Source organism: Lepus europaeus, chromosome 9 (genome assembly GCF_033115175.1).
Source record: "Lepus europaeus isolate LE1 chromosome 9, mLepTim1.pri, whole genome shotgun sequence".
In the NCBI taxonomy this organism is placed as follows: Eukaryota; Metazoa; Chordata; class Mammalia; order Lagomorpha; family Leporidae; genus Lepus; species Lepus europaeus.
In genome coordinates, this window is record NC_084835.1 from 83,357,958 (window position 1) to 83,384,589 (window position 26,632).

The 26,632-nt window shown below is 45.2% G+C and overlaps 1 protein-coding gene across 4 annotated transcripts in view; it reads left to right on the forward strand.

Moving 5' to 3' along the window:
* MAPRE2 (microtubule associated protein RP/EB family member 2) overlaps window positions 1-26,632 on the forward strand; it is a 170,347-nt gene that overhangs the window by 41,901 nt on the left and 101,814 nt on the right. Inside the window, exon 1 of one of the 4 annotated variants that reach the window (XM_062201532.1) lies at window positions 24,080-24,332. The exons of 2 other annotated variants lie outside the window; for them this stretch is intronic. In XM_062201532.1, the coding sequence (XP_062057516.1) occupies window positions 24,214-24,332 (119 nt within the window). In that variant the 5' untranslated portion in view covers window positions 24,080-24,213. Of the gene's footprint in view, window positions 1-24,079; window positions 24,333-26,632 lie in introns of those variants that run through there. One more of the 4 variants, XM_062201534.1, reaches the window with a different exon arrangement.

Consider the following 26,632-nt stretch of genomic DNA (forward strand, 5'->3'; position numbering starts at 1 on the left):
GAGCTGGCCTGGAAGAGGGGCAACCGGGACAGAATCGGTGCCCCGACCGGGACTAGAACCCAGTGTGCCGGCACCGCAAGGCAGAGGATTAGCCTATTGAGCCACAGCACCAGCCGAAGAATGTCTTTAAGAAAAAAAAAAAGTAGATTCTAGTGAGGGTTTTCAAAAATCTCATGAAAATGTGTATCATGAAAAAATAATACATGGATTTCAAAAATAGTTTGTACCAAAATAACAACACTTAATTTCATTTTCCACAGATATTTGAAGTATTATGCAAACTCAGATGTACAACTTGAGCTTTTTTTTTTTTTTTTTTTTTTTTTTTTTTTTTTTTGGACAGGCAGAGTGGATAGTGAGAGAGACAGAGAGAAAAGTCTTCCTTTTTTTTTTTTTTTTAATTTTTGACAGGCAGAATGGACAGTAGAGGGAGACAGAGAGAAAGGTCTTCCTTTTTGCCGTTGGTTCACCCTCCAATGGCCGCCGCGGTAGGTGCGCTGTGGCCAGCACACCGCGCTGATCCGATGGCAGGAGCCAGGTGCTTCTCCTGGTCTCCCATGGGGTGCAGGGCCCAAGCACTTGGGCCATCCTCCACTGCACTCCCTGGCCACAGCAGAGAGCTGGCCTGGAAGAGAGGCAACCGGGACAGAATCGGTGCCCCAACCGGGACTAGAACCCAGTGTGTCCGCGCCGCAAGGTGGAGGATTAGCCTAGTGAGCCGCGGCGCCGGCTAAAAGTCTTCTTTTTGCCATTAGTTCACCCTCCAATGGCCGCTGCGGCTGGTGCATCGTGCTGATCCGAAGCCAGGAGCCAGGTGCTTCTCCTGGTCTCCCATGCGGGTGCAGGGCCCAAGCACTTGGGTCATCCTCCACTGCCTTCCCGGGCCATAGCAGAGAGCTGGCCTGGAAGAGGGGCAACTGGGATAGAACCTGGCACCCCAACCGGGACTAGAACCCGGTGTGCCAGTGCTGCAGGGTGGAGGATTAGCCTGTTAAGCCACGGCGCCAGCCAACTTGAGCATTTTTTAAAAAGATTTTATTTATTTATTTCAGAGGTAGAGTTACAGACAGTGAGAGGGAGAGACAGGGGTCTTCCTTCCGTTAGTTCACTCCCCATATGGCCACAACGGCTAGCGCTGCGTCAATCCAAAGCCAGGAGCCAGGTGCTTCTTCCTGGTCTCCCATGTGGGTGCAGGGACCCAAGTACTTGGGCCATCTTCTACTGCTTTCCCAAGCCACAACAGAGAGCTGGATTGGAAGAGGAGCAGCTGGGGCTAGAACCGGCGCCCATATGGGATGCCGGCACCACAGGCAGAGGATTAACCTACTGGTGCTGGTCCCATACTTGAATATTTTTTATCATAGCTTCTGGTATGTTTCTTCTATCATGAAAAGTGGTTAGTGGGGCCAGCGTTGTGGTGTAGTAGGTAAAGCCACTGCCTACAACACTGGCATTCCATGTGGGCACTGGTTCAAGTCCCACCTGCTCCACTTCTGATCCAGCTCCCTACTAATGTGCCTGGGAAAGCAGAGGACGATGGACCAATTGCTTAGATCCCTGTACCCATGTGAGAGACCCAGAAGAAGCTCCTGGCTCCTGGCTTCAGTCTGGCCCAGCCCTAGCTGTTGCGACCAATTTGAGAGTGAATGAGCCAATGGAAGATCTCTCTCTCGCTCCCTCTCGCTCTCAATTTGTCTCTCCCTAATTGTGCCTTTCAAATAAATAAATCTTTGAAAAGAAAAGTGGTTAGGAAACCAAGCTATATAGAGATTATACTATTGAATATAAGTATTCAATATAAATATAAATATTCAAGTTCAATCTTAAAATGATTATGCTTTTTAACTTGTGAAAAAAACATTTTACTTTGGTGATATTACCAAAAGAATTGAGGAGAGAAAAATTAAAAGAAGTATGTTGAATTTTAGTACAAATTAAAGACTATGTAAATAAAGAATAGTGTATATCTGAATTTTTAGAGGAATAATTATAACCCAGAAGAACTGAAAACAGAAATAAAGACCATTATTTCTTGAAAATGGGACAGGCATAAGGGGCAGTAGTAAGAGAGATGTTTACTTTGTATATTATACATTCTGTTCTAACTTCCCAACATGTGTACAGTACTTTCACAAATTATAAATCAAAGATTGATTTCCTGTATAGAATGAATTCGAAGAAAGATCTGAACTTGTAGAAGTTATTGCATGCATCTACACTCTAGGTAGTAAGAATCTGGCTGAAACTAAAATATTGAGAGAAGCCATTAGAGAAGAATTGGTAGGAGTTGGTGGTTGGGTAATATTTGAGCAAGGGGTTAAAGAAAAGAGGGAACAAACCAAAGATGTATATTTTCAGACTCAATCTAAATTGAAGCTATTGGAGTGGAAGTTGTGGGCAGTGAGTTAAGTCCTCAATTAGAATGCCATCCCATATCAGAGTGCTAGTTCCAGGCCCTGCTACTCTGCTGCCAATCCAGCTTCCTGTTAATGCATCCTGGGAGGGAGCAGATGATGCATAAAACACTTGGGCCCTGGGCCAGTGCCGTGGCTCACTTGGTAAATCCTCCACCTGCAGTGCCGGCATCCCATATGGGCGCCGGGTTCTAGCCTCAGTTGCTCCTCTTCCAGTCCAGCTCTCTGCTGTGGCCTGGCAGTGCAGTGGAGGATGGCCCAAGTGCTTTGGCCCTGCACCCTCGTGGGAGACCAGGAGAAGTACCTGGCTCCTGGCTTCAGATTGGCGCAACTTCTGCTGTAGCAGCCATCTGGGGAGTGAACAAACGGAAGGAAGACCTTTCTCTCTGTCTCTCTCTCTCACTGTCTAACTCTGCCTGTCAAATTAAAAAAAAAAAAAAAAAAAAAAAAAAACACTTGGGCCCCTGCTACCCATGTGGAAGGCCAGTCCCAGGCTCCTGGTTTGGCCTGACCTAGCCTGGGCTATTGTGGGCATTTGAGGAGTAAACCAGCAGATGGAAAATCTCTCTTTCTCTGTGTTTCAATCTGCCTTTCAAGTTGAGAAAAATTAGTATGTATGTAATTGAAGCTATTGATAAAATGATCCTAGGATGACAAGCATTTTATACAAATATATTTTTTAAAAGATTTATTTATTTGAAAAGCAGAGTTACAGAGAGGCAGACAGGGAGACCTTCCATCTAATGGTTCACTCAAATGGCCACAGCATCCAAGGCTGGGCCAGACAGAAGCCCGGAGCTCAGGAGCCCAGCAGCTTCATTCTGGTCTCCCAAGTGGGTACAGGGTCCTGAGCACCTGGACCATCTTCTAGTGCTTTCCCAGGTGTAATAGCAGGGATCTGGATCAGAAGTAGAGCAGCCAGGACTAGAACCAGTGTCCCTGTGGGATGCCAGCACTGCAGGCAGCAGCTTAACTCACTGTGCCACATTGCCAGCCCCACAAATAAACATATTTCAGTTCTACTGACCAGTTTAGCTTACTTTTCCTTGACAAACAATAGTATGGATTCCAAGATTAATAAAATGTACCAGGAGTATCTGCAGAACAGGATCCAAAAGTTCATTTATGCTCCAGTCCTCATTTTTTTTTTTTTAGCACAAATCCTTTTTTAAAATTTTTGTTTCTTTTATTTATTTAAAGGGAGAGACAGAGAGAGCTGCCACCTGCTGGTTCACTCCCCAGATACATGCAACAGCCAGTGCTGAGCCCGGCTGAAGCCAGGGCCTAGGTCATGCTGATGCCAGGAGCCAAGAACTCAATCCAGATCTCCCACCTGGGTGGGAGAGAATCCAGGATACATGTTAGCTGAAAACTAGAATGGAGAGAAGGACTCCAATCTAAACCCTGACAGGGGAGGCAGGTGTCCCAAGTGGTGGCTTCAACACTGTGCCAAACACCCACTCCCACTTTCCATTTTGAAGACAGTTATAATCGTGCAGAAAACCTGGCTCTCACATTTGCCTACTGATATTCAAAGGGAATCAGAAAAAGATCTTCTCAGCCAATTTAGCATCTTCCTTTACACCACAGACACGACTGAGGGTGGCAACACCTCTCATAGTAACAGGGAAAGTTCCTGCCAGGTAAATATCAGTGTTAAGCTCTCTGAGGGGACTGACTGGTTGCTTGTTTTAGTTTGTTGATGCGTTTCTCCTCCTTGCTGTCAGTGCCTACTTTGATGCATTTATAGGATGGAAATAAAATGATTCTTCTGCTTGGAGGATGGGAGTGGAGAAAATAAAACATGAAAAGTGAACAGGCTAACTATAAATCTTCAGACTGCATAGTTAAGGAACGTTACGGGGTTATTCTGAAGTCTCTCTCGATGAAAGCCAGCTTCTCACCTTGGTGAGTGCTAGCAGAGCCGTATGTCTCCGCCTGATGGGAATGTCCTTTATGGAGTGTTTGTCAGCACGTGACAGAAGTATGGGTTTGCAGCTCTTCCATAACCGCTGTGCAGTGTGTTGGCTGTGCTCCACAGCACTGGGTCCAAACTTCGGGAACTCTTCTCAAGTGCTATGAATGTGGGAGGAGGCCACTTGTGGAACGATTGGCTTTGCCCGGAGTTGAGTGTTTCGCATGCAGGATGTGAAGCTGCTGTTTCGCGGGCCTTGTCCAGATGGAAGGGGCTGGCCAGAGAAACTGTTCTGAGACTTGTCACCCAGGCTCAGAAAGCACCCTCTGTGGAACTTCGGCTGTTCTAAGCATCAGTAGACAATAGCAATACTCTAATTCTTTATTTCTTTCATCCCACAGTTCCCTATGAATTTTAGGCTATTTTAGTTCACTGAAAACCTCATGATTCTGACATTACTGATGTAATCTGATTACAGTCAAAGCAATTATAAAGTTCAGATGTGATGGCTCAATGTTCCCGGCTCTCTCTCCTGCTTCCTAATGGACAGGAGCTCACAGGAGGTAACAACTCCAGTACTGTTAACATTTATATCATCAAAATTCATCTAACTACATTAGTATCCTCTTGTTAACTTTTAATTTTTTTTCTTAAAAAAAAAAAAGACTTTAAGAGTTATAGGAGAGAGATATCTTTCATTAGTTGGTTCATGGTTCACTCCCCAAATGGCTACAACAGCTAGGGCTGGGCCAGGCTGAAGCCAAGAGCCTGGAACTCCATCTGGTTCTCCCACGTGGGTTGCAGGGGCCCAAGTACTTGGGCCACCTTCCATTACTTTCCTGGGTGCATTAGCAGGGAGCTGGATCAGAAGTGGAGCCGCTGGGATTCCAACCAGCATTCAATGTGGGATGCCAGCAATCAGTCAGTGGCTTAACCTGCTGTGCTACAAAGTGGGTCACCACTTTTAATCTTTTTTAATGTCCTTATTAGGGAGGGAGGGAGGAGAGGGAGGGAGGAGAGAGAGGGAGGGAGGAGGAGGAGAGAGGGAGGAGGGGGAGAAAGGGGAAGAGAGGGGGGAAGCGGGGGTGGGGGGGAGAGAACTCATATCTGCTGGTTCACTCCCCAAATGCCCACAAAAGCCCAAGGCTGAGCCTGGCTAAGTTGTGGGAGCTGGGAACACAATCCAGGTCTCCCACGTGGGTGGCTGGAACCTAGTTACTTGAACTGTCACCACTGCCTCTGAGAGTGAGCATAAGCAAGAAACTGGAGTCAGGAGCCAAAGCTGGGTATCAAACGCAGGTGCTCTGATGTGTGACACACACGTTTTTAACAAACATCTTAACCACTAGGCTAAACACCCACCGCTTCCTAACTATGTACTGAGGCTGAAGTTATTTTCAAATGGTAGCTTACAGATCTAGCAGTACCACTGAACATAGTCCAGTTGAATAATTGGATGGAAGAGTCTGTTTCTATGAAAATGACAGATTCAAAATAGGAAGCTTGACAGGACCTTCTCTTTGCTTATCACACATGGAGGGAGCCTCTGCTTCTTCTGCTCTCAGAGCCACAGTAACATTCCAGGTGAGGAGGTACCCTAATTAACCCCACACTCACCACACATAAAGACCAATAGGGTCTTTATGATATGGGCCTGTATACTTTCATTTTTATTCCAGGCTCTTGCCCCCCAGAAAGAATTCTAAACAGAGGCATATAGAGCGCACATGTGAGAAGAGGATTTATTTAAAAGTGAGAGAATAAACATACATCCCTGTGTGAGTGTGGGCTGCCCCACACAGAGAAATACCTACCATGAGTTAGGCCACAGGGCTGCCCGAGTGAGTGAGTGAGTGAGTGAGTGAGTGAGTGTGTGATAGAGAGAGAGAAAGAGAGAGGGAGGGAGAGAGGGAGGGACGGACGGACGTGTGGAAGAAAGAGAGAAAGCCCAAGCAGCGTCTCCAAATGTGGTCCATGTTAAAAAGCGACCTTTCCCCCATTCTCAGCCTCTTTTATTAGGTAGAGGGTGGTGCCTTAATTGAATGAACAAACAAGTATGCATAAAGCTTCCTGGGATTTTTATGACACTGCCATATGCAACTTAAATCCCAGGTGGTCATCATGGTGTTGTCTCCTTCTGGTCCCGGATGAAACACAGGTGCATCCTGGGAAGGTTGACCATTAAAGACATTGCAAGGCTGGCGAGGATTTCTGTTTACCTAGACCTGACTATCCCCCTCCTTAGTAAAACCATGTCAAATAGATTGCAAAGGGCTACCAGTACTAAAAGTAAAATTTGGAATTTTTATCCTGAAGCTGATACGGAGTTACTGAAGACATTTTAATGAGAGAAGAGGGAAGATGATCTGGGGTGAAACCTTGGATTCCTTGAGAAGTAGGAGAATCAGGAAGCAAGGGAACTGCTCTAGAGAGACCCCCGAGGTGGGCCTGGGGAGTCTATCTGAAGTGGGATGTGAGTTGAGGGAGATAGATGCTCAGGGTCACTGTGAAATGAACAGGTAGGGTGGCTGAGTCAGACAGGAGGGAAGAAAAAGGGCTCTGGAGGAGTCAGAACTCAGTGCTGGGTATGAGTCCGGCTCAAGCAGATCTGGAACAGGAGCCAAGTAGGGGAGCAGCTTCCTCGTGAAATGCATTGTCCAAGCCAATGGCGCCAACCTAATTTCTGCTTCTGCCTCTGGTCTGCTCACTCAGTGAGAGAATGCGGTGATGAATATAGACAGCACACCACATTTTTACAAGGTACTTCTGGAAACCTGAATAGAGACGCAATTTTTAGAGTTGCTGTCATGGCAACGCTCCCCCAGAAAAGCCAGCACCGCCAGCCCAGGCTGCCTGTTCCTGTCTGCTGATGTTTCTGTCGCTTCCACATGGGGTCAGGTTTGTTCTTCCGCCCTCCCCGGAAGCGTTTGTTAGGTTTGCAGAAAACAAAAAACGATCTTGTTCTAAGTCCTTCTCCCGCACCTGCATCCTGCTATTCCTGTCCACGGTGACCTGGGAACCTCTGTTCCCGGGCTTGGGTACCTCTCAGAGTTTCAAATATAAAGTGGAGAGGCTGACTTGGGGAGGGATAGGAGAGAGGGCAGCTCCCCGATCAGGGGTACTCAAGCCCCTAATTCAAATCTCCAACCAGTCACATTGTCTTATGGCTTCTGGCGTGAAGTGTAGGTTCTAAGGTTTTAAAGGATCTTATCCTTTTGATATTTAAAAGTCAGATTTTTGAGATTCACAAATTTATATTCTTCAGGTTTGTCTTTCATGGGCTTGCAAGTGTATTTTGAAACTCAGTACTTGAGCATTGATTTTTCTCCTTCTCCTCCATTTCTGCCATATTTCTCCTCTTGACTGGAATGTGTTCTTTATGGAGTGTTTGTACAGTGCATGACATAAGCATGAGTTTGCAACTGTTTCACAATCACATGCTGAAGAATGGAGGAATAGGCAGGTAGATCTGGGTGTGGATGGCAGAAAGTATTTTCCAAAGATGCCTGTCACATTATCTCCCATCCCCCAATTTTTTTTTGTAACATGAAATTGACATTTCTCCCATGCAAGGCTATCAAGAGGGTTAAGATCTCTTTCACTTGAATCTGGGTGGACCTTTGGGGTTACCTTGCCCAGGTATGGTGTCTGTAATGCCCTGTGACTTCCAAAATCAGGCTTTAAACAGCACACCCTTCACCTGCTCTTGAGGAATGATTGTTCTTGGAACCCAGTTGCCATGCTGTAGGGGAGCCAAGGCCACACAGAGAGGTTTGTGTAGGTGTTCCAACCACAGCCCCAAACAAAAGGCAACATCAGCCAACAATTACGAGAAGCCTTGAAGATACAGTCAGTAGCTAGTCACCTTTTGACGACAGCTGCGTGAGAGACCATGAGAAGGAACCACCTAGCTGAACCCAGTCAGCTAGAATGACATGAGATATTAGCAAAATGATTGCTCTTGCTTCAGTCCACTCGGTTTTGGAGTGATTCATTATACAGCAATAGAGCCAATGAATGTTGCTGTTATCTATTACTGCATAAAAGACTACCCCAAACGTGTTCACTTAAAATAACCATCTTGTTATACCTCATGTTCTGTGGATTAGGAATTCAGGAAGGTCTCAGCTAGACAGTTTGTTCCCAATCCATGTTTCCATATAGTGACATCTGTTGGGGCTAGAACTAGAGGATGCTTCCCTGTTCACATCTTTGGACCTAGTTCCCTGTGGTCCCTCCCTCTCCCTTCCTCTCACTCTTCATGGAGTTCTCCACATGGCTTGTACTTCCAACAGCTTGCTGGTCCCAAAGTAACTGAACGTCTTAAAGACAGTTAACTTCTGAGAAATGGAGGCAGGAGTTCCATCATTGGAAGGTCTAGGCCAAGAGTTGGTTGGCATCATTTCTGCCGAAATCTATGGATCAAAACTACCATGGTGATAGAGAGGAAGGAAGTCCAGCTTCAAGAGAAGAGTGGCAAAAATGCATGGTGGGAATCTAGACTTACATCTCAAAATGTTACCTTTGTAATTCGTTGTCCCTATTTCATAGATAAAGAAGCTGGGGCTAAAAAATAATTAAATAATTTGACCAGAGTTACACAACTTGTAAGTACTAGCAGCATCTGGATTCAAATCCAAGTGTGTACTAATCCAAACCATGAAGTCTTACTACTTTGCTACCATTTTCTTCTGGGCAAAATATAGTAAAAATGCAGTTTACACTTAATTGTAAAAGGCCATCTTTAATGAGGAGACACCAATCCTCTCCTCCCCCACCACACACACATATACATTGTAGCTCCAGTGCTCCTGGTGCAGCAGGTTAAGCTGCCACTTGCGATGCTGGCATCTCACATCAGAGTGATTGTTCAAGTCCTGGCTCTGGCTGCTCTGTTTCCCATTCAGCTCCTGCTAATGTGCCTGGGAAAGCAGCAGAAGATGGCCCAAGTCCTTGGGCCCCTGTTACACATGTGGGAGACCCAGATATAGTTCCAGGCTCTTCTTGACTTTGCCCTGGCTCAGCCTAGGTCATTCCGGCCACGTGGGTAGTGAACCAGTGGAGGGAAGATTCTCTCTCTCTCTATTTCTCTCTCTCTTTCTCTGTGTGTGTGTGTACGTGTGTGTTTCTATATCTCTGTCACTCTGCCTTTCAAATAAAATTAATATCTAAAATAAATAAAATTCTGGAGAAATACTCTCCTTGGCCTGGTTTGGGTTGTAGGCCTATCCTTGAAACACTCCTTGAGGCCAGGAGGATGAAGTATCATAACTGGCAAGTTCTGCTGGAACCACAAGGTTTGAAGAAATATTTCCCGGAAGAAGGAGGAGCAGAAAAAATAACATATACATGTTGTTTGTGCTACATGGCCTTACTTCTCTTTTCTTTTTTTTTTTTTTTTTTTTTTTTTTTTTTTTTTATTAAACTTTTATTTAATGAATATAAATTTCCAAAGTATAGTTTATGGGTTACAATGGCTTCCCCCCTCGCATAACTTCCCTCCCGCCCGCAACCCTCCCCCCTCCCGCTCCCCCTCTCCCTCCATTCGTGTAAGGATTCATTTTCAATTCTCTTTATATACAGAAGATCAGTTTAGTATACATTAGGTAAAGATTTCAACATTTTGCCCACATAGCAACATCAAGTGAAAAAACTACCATTGGATTACTAATTATAGCATTAAATCGCAATGTACAGCACATTAAAGACAGAGATCCTACAAAAATTTTTTTCAAATTAATTAATTTTCTATGCCATTTCCATTTTAACACCAGGTTGTTTTTTTTTTTTTTTTTTTTTCCCTTCCTTTTTTTTTTTTTTTTTTTCGTTTCCAATTCTCTTTATATACAGAAGATGTACAATGTAATATTTTATCCTTTTCGGTATTTGCTGTTATTGTTGTTGTTCTAGTACTGTTGGTTGAACTCAGTAATTAACACACAATTATTCTTAGGTGTTTAAATTTAACTGAAAAGAGATCCCTGTTAAATCTAAGAGTGGAAAAAGAGAGGGAGGAGAGGAACAATTTGGAACATGCTCAATCGGACTGGCCGCAAATGGTGGAGTTGGAAATGTGCCAGGGGATTCCAACACAATCCCATCAGGATGGCATGTACCAATGCCATCGCACTAGTCCAAGTGATCAATTTCAGCTCACAATTGATAGCTCTGATAGCCCTAAGAGTCAAAGAGATCACACAAACAAGACAAGTATCTGCTAATACTAACTGATAGAATCAAAAAGGGAGAGAAAGATCCAACATGGGAAGTGGGATACACAGCAGACTCATAGGATGGCAGATGTCCTAAACAACACTCTGGCCTCAGAATCAGCCCTCAAGGCATTCAGATCTGGCTGAAGAGCCCATGAGAGTATAGCAGGCATGGAAAGCCAAGATACCATGGAAAAAAAAAAAAAAAAGACCTAAATGAATGATCTCTGTGAGTGAGATCCCAGTGGAAAGAACGGGGCCATCAAAGAAGGAGGTACCCTTCTCCGAAGGGAGGAGAGAACCTCCACTTTGACTATGACCCTATCGGAATAAGACCAAAGTCAGCGAACTCTAAAGGCTTCCATAGCCCTGGCAACTCATGACTAGAGCCTAGGGAGATTACTGATGCCATGAACAGGAGTGTCAAATTGTTAAGTCAGCAACAGGAGTCACTGTGTACTTACACCCCATGTGGGATCTGTCCCTAATGTGTCGTTTAAAGCCAAGTGATGCTATGACTAGTACTGAAACAGTATTTTTATACTTCTCTTTTCTAAGGATTCCTTTGCATCCCTAAAGGCTGCTAGGCCCCTCCCTGGAGACACTGGTCTTGCATACTGGGGGAGGAAGAGTCTGAAGTCAGGCTATGAATTGATTCTAAACCTACCAGCTATTAACTCCTTGTGTCTAAGCACATGTTAGGAGTAAGATGCCTTTGGATTTCTTTAGGGTTTCATTCCTTTTTATAACAGTTATATGGAAACTTCTCAAAGGTGACCCATTATGTTTTTGCATCCTACAATCTGTAGTTGGACTATTCGTGTTCATGTTCATTGATATTGTGTGCATGCACATTGAAGACATGAAGATAGTTAGCACTTCAAGCTCAAATTAAAACATTTCTAAGGAGGAAACAAAATATAAACTCCAGTTAAAAATTTCTGATGGAAACTTAGTCTTACTTCATGATTTCCAGTTGCATTTTCTTTTCTAATGAAGTAAGCTGCTTTAATTTTCTTTTAAAACATTTTATTTGGATGAGGTCAGAAATTGGGGAATTTCTCTTCCATTACTCACAGTGCTTCCCAGCTGCCGGCCTCATGTGCCCTTGACACGCCGTAGGGGAGCCACCCGTGAGCCATCATTCTGCCGCTGTACACACTATGCCTCCCAGAGATCCCCAGGCTCAGGAGAGCCTTCCTCCTGGCATCTCTGGGGGCCCCTTGAAGGCCTGGCCTCTGAGTGGCTCTGAAACTCTGGAGGCATCTGATACCTGAAAGAACACGGTTTCCCTGGCTTCATGTGCATACTGAGAACTCTTTGCTCAATTTAAATCTGTTCACATCAAAGCCAAAAGTAAAGCCCAATGGGTTAGCTGACATTTTTTAAATTTATTTTCTAGACACTAGAAATTTCATAAGCACAATTTTAGGAATATAGTTATTCTTCTCACCATATCAGCCCTCCCACCCACACTCCCACCTTTCCTCCTCATCCTCCTCCCCTTGCCAGTCCCATTCTCCACTAAGATTCATTTTCAATTAACTTTGTACATAGAAGACCAACTCTATACTAAGGATTTCAACATTTTGCACACACACACAAAACTGTTTGAGAACTAGTTTTACAGTTAACTTTTTTTTTTTTTTTTTGACAGGAATAGTGGATAGTGAGAGAGAGACAGACAGAAAGGTCTTCCTTTTTGCCATTGGTTCACCCTCCAATGGCCGCTGTGGCAGGCGCATCTCACCTATCAGAAGCCAGGAGCCAGGTGCCCCTCCCGGTCTCCCATGTGGGTGCAGGGCCCAAGGACCTGGGCTGTCCTCCACTGCCCTCCCGGGCCATAGCAGAGAGCTGGCCTGGAAGAGGGGCAACTGGGACAGACTCCAGCGCCCCAACCAGGACTAGAACCCCGTGTGCCAGCGCTGCAAGGCAGAGGATTAGCCTGTTAAGCCACGGTGCCGGCCACAGTTAACTCTTAATATAACTCATTGAGGAAAGAGGTCCTACATGAGGAGTAAGTGCACAGTGACTCCTGCTGTTAATTTAACAATTAACACTCTTATGTATGATGCCTGTGACCACCCAAGGCTCTTGATATGAGCAGCCTAGGCAATGGAAGCCTTTTGAGCCTACAAACTCCATCTGTATTTGGAAGAGGCCATAAGCAAAGTGGAAGTTCTCTCTTCCCTTCAGAGAAAAGTAATCCTTTGCTGGCCACTTCTTTCCACTGGGGTCTTGTTCACAGAGATCCTTCACGTAGAGTTGTTTTTTTTTGTTTTGTTTTGTTTTGTTTTTTGCCACAGTGTCTTGGCTTTCAATGCCTGAAATGCTCTCATGGGCTTTTCAGCCAGACCAGGAAGGCTTAAGGGCTGATTCTGAGGTCAGAGTGTTACTTAAAGTGATTGTCATTCTATGAGTCTGCTGTGTGGACTGCTTCCCATGTTGGACATTCTCTCCTTTTTAATTCTATCTATTATTTTTACCAGGCACTTGATCCTATTTATATGATCTCTTAGGACCCTAAGGAAATCTTCTTTTGAAAACTTCTGAGACTTCTAGAAGATTATTTGTTAGTGGTACAGAGCCCATGGGTCCTTCTCTTTCCCTTAGGTTGTCCTACCATGTCACTTTAAGAAGATGAGTTTCATTTTAACATGAAAATAAAATAGGGGGAAACAAAGAAATTGTATACATTTGGCTTTAGACGTATTTTAGTGAAAACTCTCAAATAGGCCTTTCCATTGCTGGATGTTTGAATTATAACAGTGTTGGCATAGTGAAAATTAAAGCATATTATAGTTTTGAATGAAAATTTTAAAAAAAAGCCTTTCGTATTCTCTCCTTATAGAAAGTATCAAAAAAATGGACACTGCTAGTTGAAGCTGACTCCGAAATAAAATAATCTTTATAAATAAGAGTAAGAAAATAATTTTTCTATCAAATATACTGTATATGCCTACCTTTGCCACACTTCTTCCAAACACTCACTCCCACAAATGCTGCACTCATGTGCAACATCCCATCCCTCAGTCCTTTCTGTTCTGTGTGCCTGTACCCTTTTTCTGGTTCCTCACTTCCTTGCCCCTGCACAGCATTGCTGTCCTGCCATTGCCTGCATGACAGCAATCTACATCATTTTAAATTTTTATTTATTTATTTGAAAGCCAGAGAGTTACAGAGAGGCAGAGAGAGAGAAAAAGTCTTCCATTTTTTTGCTCACTCCCCAGATGACTGCAACAGCCAGAGCTGGGCTGATTTTGAAGCCAGGAGCCAGGATCTTCTTCCAGGTTTCCCATGTGGGTACAGGGGCCCAAGTGCCATCTTCTACTGCTTTCCCAGGCCATAACAGAGAGCTTGATTGGAAGTGGAGGAGCATGGACTCAAACCAGCACCCATATGGGATCCTGGCACTGCAGCGTCTTTATTGCCCCCACCCCACTACACCACAGTGCTGGGGGCCGCATCAATCTACATTCCTTGGTCCATGTCCTTCTGCTCTCTCAGCCCTGTGACTATCTAATGCTGGATTCTGCATTCTTTTTTCCAAGTCTGTCAGATCCTAGTGGAAAGCAGTGTGAGTTAGAGAAGGAAAATGATGTCTTTGACATGTGGCAGGTGTGCTCGTGCCCAACCCTGCTGGTGATCTGACTGAATTAACTGCCTACCTCCTCTGACCAATGGGATGTAGGACAATCCCCTTATCATTCATTTCTGTGAGGATTAAAATACTTACGTAAAGCATAGCACTTGGCCCATAAAAATATGCAACTATTAGGTGTTGCTATTACTGTGATTTGAGAATAGTCCACATCTGTGCCAACACTAACAGTACTGCACATGAATGGTTTCTAACTTTGGTTTTAAGCAGAAGTCTTTACAACAACTTGTCATTGCCCTGCACATTGTGGTTCTTATCTGACTTCATCTCCTGCAGCTAGTGCCACTATCTCCCCAGAACAGACACACGCACTCTGCAGCAGGTACATCTGACTTCCTTATTGCACTGCAGGGCCATTACACTGGCTGATTTCCTCCCTCCAGTCATTGATTAAATATCAGCTTCTCAGGATGTCTACACTGGCTACTCCATGTAAAACTACAGTGCCCCTTATCCACACTCCTTGTCCTTTTCCTTGCTTTATTTTGCCCTATAGCACTTACCACCATCAGATACCCTGTTTGTCTCCTCGTGTTACCACATACACACACTCATAAGCTCAAGTGTAAATTCCATGAGGGCAGGGACTTTTGTCTCTCTTGTTCATTTCTGTATCTCCTCTGCCTAGAATTGTTCCTGGCACTTGGCAAGTGCTCAATAAAAATGTTCAGTGATTTGAATGTTACTACCATGGTGAAGTTTTTTCTAGTTTCCCCAGGCGTGATTACTTTTTTTATGTTCCTGTGATTCTTAATACATTCTTCAATTATAACATTTATCACTTTGTATTTTTATGGAAAACATATTTAAGCTCTTAAACTTAGCCAGATGGTATAATTCAAAAGCACATTTTTATTTAATAGACTGAAACCTCACATTGCACAGAATTGATCAAATGATTAGAGAAATCCTAATGCTCTCTGAGTGTTTTTAAATTGCATTCACATCATTTCTGTGAGTTATTCCACACAATTAAATTCAAGCTCGTGAAAAACTAAGAAAAAGCAAATTGGAAAATAAGTTCCAACACACAAAGAAATCTTATGGAAACCTTGCTATTTTGCTAGCAGAGGACATGGAAAATTCCACCTTCTGAAAATATCAGTATAGCTATAAAGGTGGCTGATAATCTATAAGAATAAATCTCAAGATTTCAGTTGCATAGGTGGGTTTTGAAGCAGACTTTCTTTATGTGGGGATTGAAGAAACTTTTCTTTTTTAAAAAGATATTTTTATTTGAAGGGGACATGGAGAGGGAGGAAGGTGGGACACACACACACACACACAGTGACAGAGACAGAGAGAAACGAACCATTCATTGATTTGCTCCTCAAATGCCTGCAACAGTTGGACTGGGCCAGGTCAAAGGCAAGAGCTAGAAACTCCATCTGGGTCTCCCACAAGTGTGGCAAGAACTCTCGTACTGGTGCCATCATCTGCTTCATAATGTTTTTACCAGATCCAGAGGAAGAACTAATAAAACCTTCATATGCCTCTAGGTTAAAGGTAGTGAGTAATTGAGCAATCTCAAATACATTTCTATTCTATTGATGCAATCTGAAGGCTGGCAACACTTGGCTGGTCAGTCACATATTTATTCACTGCTATCATTTTAGGCATGGGACATATTTTAAGCCACTGATTGATAACCAGAACCTGTCATTCCTTACTGGAAAATATCTTAGGACAAGACACATGGGAGAAATGACTTCTCCCAAGGCAGCAGAGGTGACTGCTAAGTGGAATCTTCTGTCTGTATTCAGAGGTGATAACGATCTAAGGAAGCCCCAGAGTAAGGTGGTGTGACAGCTGTGAATGCTTTTGACAGCGGTGATTATCAGCTTCAAGGAACACATTTTAACCTGGAAAAGACATTTGTGATGAGCAGGTGCTTCTGGGATGGAATCAGAACTGGCATCCATTCCTGGTTAGTAAATTCATATCTTTTCTGATATTGTATTTTGAATTTCTCGGCCGGCACTGTGGCTTAACAGGGTAATCCTCCGCCTTGCGGCGCTGGCACATCAGGTTCTAGTCCCGGTTGGGGTGCCAGATTCTATCCCGGTTGCCCCTCCTCCAGGCCAGCTCTCTGCTGTGGCCCAGGAAGGCAGTGGAGGATGGCCCAAGTGCTTGGGCCCTGCACCCCATGGGAGACCAGGAGAAGCACCTGGCTCCTGGCTTCAGATCAGCGTGATGTGCCGGCCGCAGCAGCCATTGGAGGGTGAACCAACGGCAAAAAGGAAGACCTTTCTCTCTGTCTCTCTCTCTATCCACTCTGCCTGTCAAAAAAACAAACAAACAAACAAAAAAAGAATTTCTCAAATCCAAAGCAATGCAAAAAAGAATCTCCACTCTAGATAAACTGTACATATGGGAGAAGTAAAAAGACAACAATTTCTGCCAATAGGCAATTATTGATGCTCCCTATCCTATGTCCTAAGAGAAACATGATTGTGCTATAAAGTAGAAACTCTGTGAAAATGCTGTGAATGAAATTCTGAGGTGAAACCCAGTTCTATCTTCTCTGATTGAACCTGTATGCTCTGACCTGTAGATTGTTTCCTTGCTGCTCATTAGTTTCATGCCCCTGGCTCTGTGTCTTTTGGGCCTGCCTTAGAAATCCTGCTCACCAAACATGTATTTCATTTTAAGGATATATAAAGAGGCTGGCACTGTGACGTAGTGGGTAAAGCGCCACCTGCAGTGCGGGTGTCGGTTCAAGTCTTGGCTGTTTCACTTCCAATCCAGCTCTCTGCTATGGCCTGGGAAAGCATTGGAAGATGGCCCAACTCCTTGGGCCCCTGCACCCACTTGGGAGAACTGGAAGACACTCCTGGCTTCAGATCAGTGCAGCTCCAGCCATTGTGGCCAATTGGGAAGTGAACCAGTAGATGGAAGACCTCTCTCTCTCTCTGCCTTTCCTTCTCTCTCTCTCTGTAACTCTGCCTTTCAAATAAATAAATAAATCTTTAAAAAAATGAAATAAAGATACACACACACACACACATGTATTTGAAAGAGTGACAGAGAGGGAAGAACAGAGAGAACCATCTCCCATTCACTGATTCACTCCTTAAATAGCTGCAATGGCCAGGGCAGGGCCAGGCCAAATCTATTAGCCAGAAACTCCATCCGGGTGTCTCTCCTGTGGATGGTGGGGGCCCAAGTAACTGAGCCATCTTCTGCTGCCTTCCCAAGTGGATTAGCAGAGAGCTGAGGTTGAAAATGGAGCAGCCAGGACTCGAACCAGCACCCTATTATTTGAGGCTGGTGTCACGGGTGGCAGGTTACCTTGCTATTCTACAATGTTGGCCCTGGAACATGCCTTTTAAGTAATCGTTTTCCTTTCTTGTTGGAGGGTTTGAGGGAGTGACTCCTGATCCCACTAGTTTGGGGGCTAAAAAATAGGATTAGTTCATCTGATGGGTAACAAATGCTCGTTGATTAATATCTTGCCCCCTTCTAATTTGCTGGGAGCTTCTTAGTGCAAATACTTATTGATTCCTGTTGGTGGCTTATAGCACATGCATATACATATACACATATACATACATTTACAGATGTACATACATACATGCATGTATCCATTGCTTTAGTGTCTCTTCTTTCCTTGAATATCTTGATTTTACCAGAAAATTCATCATTTTGCAAAGAATTACAGCTTTTTTATTTGTTGAAAGATTTCTTTATTTTCTTCTATAACCATTGATGGGTCTGATCTGAAATCCAGACTCTGACAGTGTCTTCCAGAACACCATCTAGTGAATACCTCTCTGCCCTGTTCTGACTCAGACTTTCCACGTGGCCCTAGAGACTTCTCCCCTGTGAGACTGCTTCTCCTGGGACTGCTGAAACCACTCCTTTGCGTGATTTGGCCCCCCGAGGCCGAATCTTTCACAGTTTCCTTTGATGGGTTTCTCTCTCTCTCTTTTTTTTTTTTTTTTTTTTTTTTTTTTTTTATTTGACAGAGTGGATAGTGAGAGAGAGAGACAGACAGAAAGGTCTTCCTTTTGCCGTTGGTTCACCCTCCAATGGCCGCTGCGGCCGGTGCACCGCGCTGATCCGAAGCCAGGAGCCAGGTGCTTCTTCTGGTCTCCCATGCGGGTGCAGGGCCCAAGGACTTGGGCCATCCTCCACTGCACTCCCTGGCCACAGCAGAGAGCTGGCCTGGAGGAGGGGCAACCGGGACAGAATCCAGCACCCCAACTGGGACTAGAACCAGGGGTGCCGGCACCACAAGGCGGAGGATTAGCCTATTGAGCCGCAGTGCCGGCTTCATTTTTTTTTTTTTTTTTTTTTAGGTTTATTTTATTTATTTGAAAGGCAGAGTTACAGAGAGAGGTAGAACTAGAGAGAGAGGGAAATCTTCCATCTGCTGGTTCATTCCCCAGATGGCCACAAAGGCCAGAGCAAAGCTAAGCCTATCCAAAGCCAGGAGCCAGGTGCCTCTCCAGGTCTCCAATGTGGGTGCAGGGACCCAAACACTCAGGCCATCTTTTGCTGCTTTCCCAGGTGCATTAGCAGAGAGCTAGGTTGGAAGGGGAACAGCCAGGACTGTAGTTCAGGACTTTAACCTGCTATGTCACAGCACCATCCCCTAGGTACTCATCTATCTATCTTTCTTTCTTTCTTTCTTTCTTTCTTTCTTTCTTTCTTTCTCTCTCTCTTTCTCTCTTTCTCTCTTTCTCTCTCTTTCTCTCTCTTTCTCTCTCTTTCTCTCTCTTTCTCTCTCTTTCTCTCTCTTTCTCTTCTCTTTCTCTCTCTTTCTCTCTCTTTCTCTCTCTTTCTCTCTCTTTCTCTCTCTTTCTCTCTCTTCTCTCTCTCTTTCTCTCTCTTTCTCTCTTTCTCTCTTTCTTATTTTTGACAGGCAGAGTGGACAGTGAGAGAGAGACAGAGAGAAAGGTCTTCCTTTTGCCGTTGGTTCACCCTCCAATGGCCGCTGCGGTAGCGCGCTGCGGCCAGCGCACCGCGCTGATCCGATGGCAGGAGCCAGGTGCTTATCCTGGTCTCCCATGGGGTGCAGGGCCCAAGCACTTGGGCCATCCTCCACTGCACTCCCTGGCCACAGCGGAGAGCTGGCCTGGAAGAGGGGCAACCGGGACAGGATCGGTGCCCCGACTGGGACTAGAACCCAGTGTGCCGGTGCCGCAAGGCGGAGGATTAGCCTAGTGAGCCGCGGCGCCGGCTCTAGGTGCTCATCTTCTATGCTTCCATCCTATACTATGAGGTGCTATTCTTACCACACATCTGTCCCATCCTAATAGCTGATTATTATTGCTCACCCACAACCTTGAGAGCTCCTGGAGATCATAGCCTGAGACATTTCCTTTACCAGCTCCTAGAACACAAGAAACCCAGTTATCAATATTAAATTAATGAATGAACATTTTAGCATATACCTAACATATGATATAAAAATAAGAACACCTACCACTAAAGAGGATTTGCTCTATGCCAGACACTGTGTTAAATGCCTTAAACACAGAATGTAATTTAATCTCCACAGCTACACTGTGAAACCAGGATTATCACACCTACTTTATCGATGAGGACAGTAAATCTGAGAGATGTGAAGTAATTTGCTAAGGTCAGAGAATCAGCAGGTGGTGAGAAAAGTCCTGGATCCAGGCCTGCCTGATTGCAGAGCCCCTAATGTGGTCACCGTGTTTGTGAGAAGAGTGATTTCTCTGTGGGCAGGTCTAACAGTGGACATAAGACAAAGCTTTAATCCAGAGTGACATGTACAAAGGCATTTTAGCTTAGTTGTTTTCCTAGAGCCTGTATAATTCTCCCCACCCTGCTTGCCAGTTCTGTGTTCCAGCATCTTCCAAGTTAGGTCATCTTTGGGTGGTTTCATCCCTGAGGTGAATATGCAGTCCTTTAGATACCCTGCCCTTTCCCTAGCTCCCGTGCAAAATGCTACCAAGAGGAATAGGCGGGTGGGACTTATAGACACCTAAGGGAGGGAGAGACTTGGGGCCTTTCACGCTGTCCTTGGTATTGCAATGTTTGACTCCACTAAAGAGTCATTGGTGTGTGCCTATCCATGGACATTCTGTTATTGTCCTATGCCTGACCCCTTCAGCTGTAGTATCTCCCTACAGACTTGTCCTGACTCTGTATAACTTTCTCAGGCCTGGCTATTTCTCCTATTTAGGGCCTCTGCGCCAACATTTCTACCCTGTAGATTCAGGTTAAATATCCCTTTTCTCTCTTGTAATATATCTCTCATAGCACCACCACCATCACCACCAACTCAGGTCTCTGATAGCACCATCCATTCAACCTCCTGCTTATTCTCCCCTACAAGGCTCACAGAAATTTCTAGATGCCTTCCATACTTCATGCTAACAAAGAGAAAGACTGAGAGTTGAAAGATTAGCTTCTCCCTAGCCATACCAAGCCCTAGATAGTTCAGTCTTTTCTATGACAGGGCTGCACCTTCCTTGGGGAGGGAGGTCTCTGGTGGGGCTGCACCTTTCTCAGGGATGGGATGTCAGGGAATTCTTAAGGCAGTTGGTTCTAGAGTTTACATGGGAGACAAGCAAAAGTGAGCCCCTTGGGATGTGGCTTTGTCCTCAACCAATCTAACATTTTCCTTCTGGGATTTGAACTTGGAGATCGGCAGATGGGAAACCCTGCTTTTTTCCTACCTTCATCCCCTTCTTACACTCAGTTGGGGCTGGAAAGGGTGGGCTCTCCCCTTCCTCCTCCCGCCTTTTCTGCACCTCCCTATATCATATCATCCTCCTTTCCACAGTGGAATTTGCCCTTCCCTTTTCCCTGGGGCTGAACTGGAGAAGGGCTGCCAGGTAATCTGATTTATGGGGGAGAGGAATGAAAACACATCTGTTTAATATTTTCAAATTATTACCCCTGTTACCCCTGCATCTTGGAGGGTAATCACTGGTCTCTGGAGCTCTCTGGGTCCCTTTATAGTAGTGTGGCTCAGAGCAGTCGTCGAGGAAGATTTATAAGGGCTCTTAGATACCTCCTTCACCTGGCTCACCACCCCATGCCTTTGGACCCATCAACCCAAATTCTTGGCTATCATCCCCTCTTTCATGAGCTGCCTAGAAACAAAGTGGGAGTATGTGCTCTACAGAATTAGTTGTTATAATGAATGAACCATAAATTCAAATTCTGACAAATTTAGTCCTCATGATAACACCAATTATTTCTAACATATTGCTTCATTTGGGAGCATGGGAAATTGCTAGAGAACCCACACTAAAAGGGCATGCTCTGAAAACATGGAGGATTTCATTTGTAGACTCTGCCTTCCAACGTCAGAGTGTTTGGTCCTAAAGAAAGGGGAAGCATTGTGAAAGGAGCAAGTCAGTAAGGAAACTGACAACAGTGGGTCAGTAACAGAAATAGTAAGAGGAAGCATGGGTCTTTGTAGCCCTGACCACACTGTCATGTACGGTCAGCTCACTGTGGAACATGAGGGCTCGGTGTATGTACGTCCGGTCCTTAGATATTTGTGTACCTTGCAAGTCTAGAATTAGAATCTAACTATAGGAGAAAAAAAAATTCGTACATAAACTGAGATGTGGATGAAAGAATTAACTTATGCACTATGGACCAAATGGAGAAGGAGAAAATCAAATTATTCAAATAACAGTCCAAAGAGAGGATAAAATGGGGGGAGGGGCTTGTTTGAGATTCGCATTACCATCTGGGTTGTGAAATATTTGACTCTAATTCCAGAAGCTTGATACCAGAAATAACTTATTATCAGGAACTCACACTGAAGAATTGTCAGGGACAACAAGGTTTTTACTTCATTTTAATATCTGTATCACAAAATTAGAAAACTGATAAATCATACAATAATGTAAAGTGAGTTATAGCCAGGTACTTCTGCCATATGCATTGATGCTGTTGTTTATACCCCAATTCCTCTCCCTTCCCAACCCATAAAAGGTGAGAGACCACTTTTTTTTTTCCGACAGGCAGAGTTAGACAGTAAGAGAGAGAGAAACAGAGAGACAGGTCTTCCTTCCATTGGTTCACCCCCAAAATGGCCGCTACGGCCAGCGCGCCCTGCCAATCTGAAGCCAGGAGCCAGGTGCTTCCTCCTGGTCTCCCATGCGGGTGCAGAGCCCAAGCACTTGGGCCATCCTCCACTGCCTTCCCCGCCACAGCAGAGAGCTGGACTGGAAGAGGAGCAACTGGAACAGAATCCGGTGCCCTGACTGGGACTAGAACCCGGAGTACCAGCGCCGCAGGCAGAAGATTAGCCTAGTGAGCTGCAGCGCTGGCCTGAGACCACTTTTTTATTTATTTTCATTTTATTTGAGAGGTAGAGTTACAGAGAGAGGGAGAGACTGAGAGAAAGGTCTTCCATCCTATGGTTCACTCCCCAAATGGCTGCAATGGCTGGAGCTGGGCTGTTCCGAAGCCAGGAACCAGGAGCTTCTTTTGGGTCTCCTACAAAGTTGCAGAGGCCCAAGTCCTTGGGCCATCTTCTGCTGTTTTCCCAGGCCATAAGCAGAGAGCTGGATCAGAAGAGAAGCAGGCAGGACTCGAACCAGTGCCCATATGGGATGCCAGCACCACAGGCAGAGGCTTAGCCTGCTTTGCCACAGTGCCTGCCCCCAGAGACCACTTTTGATAGTAGAGAACCTTTCAAATTCTCTTCTCCCTAGAGGAGAGCACTGGGTACACTTGGGGTCTGTTCAGAATTTACAATCTAATTCATAGATTTTTCACAGTGGTAGCAGTTCTATTCACAGCTGTCCTTTCACAATGGTCATGTTGGGAGTGTACCCAAAGTGCTCGATTTCTACCTTGATCTGCAATAGTTGAGCTCTCATTTAAATACAGACGATTGACTGTCTAGTCACACTAATAAAAACATGTCACATGTGGCTTTGAATTTCCAGTTCATTGCTTCCTACCTGTGTAACCTTAAGCAGTTTACTTTAATGCACTAGTTTACTCGTCTTTAAAATGGGGATAAAAAACAGCACAAACCTGTCTCATGCCCAGTGTATTTGAAAAATGCATTGCAATGCTATAAAACAGCTTGTCTACTGAATGCCTCCAAATATTAAATGAGGTGATCACTTGTTTAATGCAAATGAAAATGGAATCAATGGTAAAGCATCACCAAACTGTACCAGGAGGTAGCATGAAGGATTAACACTGGGGTTTGGGGCTTAACCACGGTGTTTCTAAAATGGTGGTTATCTTTTTTTTTTTTTTTTAACCCTCTTTGGGGATTCCTTTGTACAGAAAAATCTCTTGATTTGCAATCTTTATTAAAGTAAAGGCCACCGATGAAAAGGAAAGGCCATTGATTAAAGGAAGTCCAGCTTCTCCTTAGATTTTCTTTCTTTTTTTGGCTTTTGGGGAGGAGGTTGTTGCTGTTCCGAGAGTGGGGGAGGAAGCTCGGGATGTTAACCCTTTCCTCTGATACCTTTTCTTAAAGCTGGTCAGGACAGCGTTTTAGATTTTTCTGAAACCTGACCAAGTTTGATTTTCCTGGCACAAGCACTTGGTGTTGAAGGAGTTAAAGGGTCCCCCACACCCCTGTGCATGAATCCCTCTTTTGTGTACACAGCTGCAGTGGGAGCACGGGTCGGAAAGGAAACGGTTAGAGGAAGAGCGGGTTTTCAGACGAGGCGAGCCTGCGAGGGGGGCTGCGCGGTGGCCTGGGGTTTTACATGCCAGATGTAGGCCCCGGTGCCTGCCTGGAGCGGCTGGCCTGGTCACGCCGCCGCCCAGTGCGAATCGAGGCGAGGTGATGAGTTAGCGGGTTGCCATGGTGCCGGGAGGGCCACGTGACCAGGGTGCTGCTGCCGGCGCTCTGACGTCAGCGTCGAGAGGGCGGGACCGCGAGCGGGCGGGGCGGGGCGAGAGCCGGGAGCAGGCGGCGAGCGGGCAGGCGGCAGGCAGGGTCGGTGCGCCGAGCGGGCGAGAGCGCCAGCGAGCGGGAAGACGCAGCCACCTTCCTCCGCAGCCAGCCCACAGCGGTTTGTTCCCTTTCTCGGGAGAGCGCCAATGCCCGGGCCGACCCAAACCCTGTCCCCCAATGGCGAGAACAACAACGACATCATCCAGGATAACGGGACCATCATTCCTTTCCGGAAGCACACAGTGCGCGGGGAGCGTTCCTACAGGTAATGGGGCTGGCACGGGCGACGCGGCGGCCGGGAGCGGCGCGGGGGCGCGCGGAAGTCCGGCCCGTTATATAATGGAGCCGGGCTGCAGACGTGCGTCTGGGAGGGCGGCTGCGATTCTGGGGGGGTCTGCGTCCGTGTGTCCTGTCGGGTGTGCGTCGAGGCGTCCCCGACTGCAGAGGGGAGTAGGTCTGCCGCCTGCACGGAGCCTGCCTCCACATCGCTGGAAATGCACGCTGCTCTCCCCGCCACCCCACACCCTTCGAAGAGCCATGGGCTGCGGCACTTCCTCTCCTCCTTCCCTTGTAGATTTTAAAGCAGCCATGAGGTAGCCGTGGCTCCAGGCAGAGGTCGGGGAGGGTGGCGAGAACACGTTGGCGCTGAACCTGGGGAGTGTGCAGGAAAGATGGAATCCTCCAGATTAAGCTGCAGTCTGTGATGGGAAACCGCCAGATTGATGGAGCTTTGTAAGGATTCTGCTCGCTGATTGGCGCAGGGATTGACAGCAGAGGTCACGGTGTCAGACATTCACCAAAATTCTCCCTAGAACCCCGGGTTTATTAGAAAGAGGTCGGACTGCGACAGACTTGGAAAAAAGCTGGGCGCCGTGTGGCGTCTTCGGAGGACTTGATGGCCTCCGCTTGGGTGGGGGAGCCCTTCCTCCCTCTTTACCGGAGGAAGGTAATTTCTGGGGTCTGATTTGAGGAGGGGTCTGATCTCCGGCTGCTGTATTGTGAACCTTTTGATTAATGGGTTAGCCTGTGCGGTTGGCATCGTTTTTGCATTAACATATCTGGCAATATGTTCCCGTAGATAAGCTCATTAAAATTGTTTGCATTGTTTGATAAGGATAACAATGTAATGGGGAATGCAGCTAGGGTCTGAAGGGAGACTGATAGCTCCGGCCCTGCTTCCTCTGAAGTTCTTTTGTGCAGGGGGAGTTATTTTTAAATGTTACCTTGATAACCGCTAACAATGCTTTTGCTTTCAGGCAGAGTGCACACACCTCCAAAGCGCATCCTCTCAGCTTGTGATCAACAGGAAATCAGCGTCTCTCTCTCTCTCTCTCTCCTCTTTTTATTTTTTTAGAGCTTTCTTCTAAACATTCAGATGGTATTGTGGGTAAACTAGTCTGTGTATAAATGTCACCTATCATAAAGTGAGAGCAAAAGCCCCTCAGTTCCTTCCTGTTAAACAAAAAACACCCGCCACTGGCTGTTGACGCCAAATGGATGTGAGCAACCTTTGCCCTGTCATCTCTCTGCAGTTACATAATACTTGGAGTTAATTTTGGCTGTGCTCACGAGGTCACCAAAATCTCACGTCTTATGGTTCCAGCGAGTGTGTTGACATGGCATCCTTAGATCTGAGTGCTCGGTACCATCTGAGTGGAAACCGAAATCAGCCCACTGTTCCGGAGACGCTCTTTGGAGACCCTGTGATTCGAAAGTTGAATCCCTGCTTTTCTCGCTCCCCCATCTTTCTCCTCTGTGAACACCCCAAAGCCCAAAAACAGAATTTGGAAACAAGAAACTTGAGTTGTTCTACTAGGTAATAAATGTGAAGCTCCCATTTGCTAAATGTTAATCCCTGCAATGAAGGTAGCAGTTGCTTTTACAACAGAGTTAGAATTTTACCACACGGGTAAAGGAAGTTGCCTAGTTGGATTTTATTACTCATAAGAACTAACTTGAAATAGCAATGGAAAGATAACTTGGCAAGTTAAATATTACCTTTTAGTGATGTTATTCCTTTACAATGAAATCTTGTTTTCCTCTCTAATTAAATCCAAATTATTTCTATTTCCTAAATTACCCATTTGCAGTTTGCTATCTGAGACCCTAGAATGGTACCTGAAATTAAGTTAAAAAAAAAAAAAACACAACAGAACTTAACTAATCATCTAATGAAGAAATTTTTGTGTAACTAGAACATCATTGTATTTGTATTTTATATAATAGGATTACTGGACACTATAGAGAGATGACATAGGTTAAATTGAAGAAAGGAGCCTCTGAAATTATATTTGTATTGTGTTGGACAGAGTGGATTCACAAAGACACACTGAATTTCCTTGGTCAAAATGGATGACCAGTGTAATTGTAGCCACTCCTTATTTTTTTGGAGGGATGTAAGGATAGGAAAAATGTGACACATTTTTCTATGCAGGAAGCATTCCATCATTATTTTGGCTTCCCCAGACTGGAGTAATATAGCCATTTCATTGCTGGGGAAAGTTGGAAGGCAATTTGAAAAAGTAGAGATTTAACCAAACGTCTTTGGCTGTAGGTTTAGTAAAG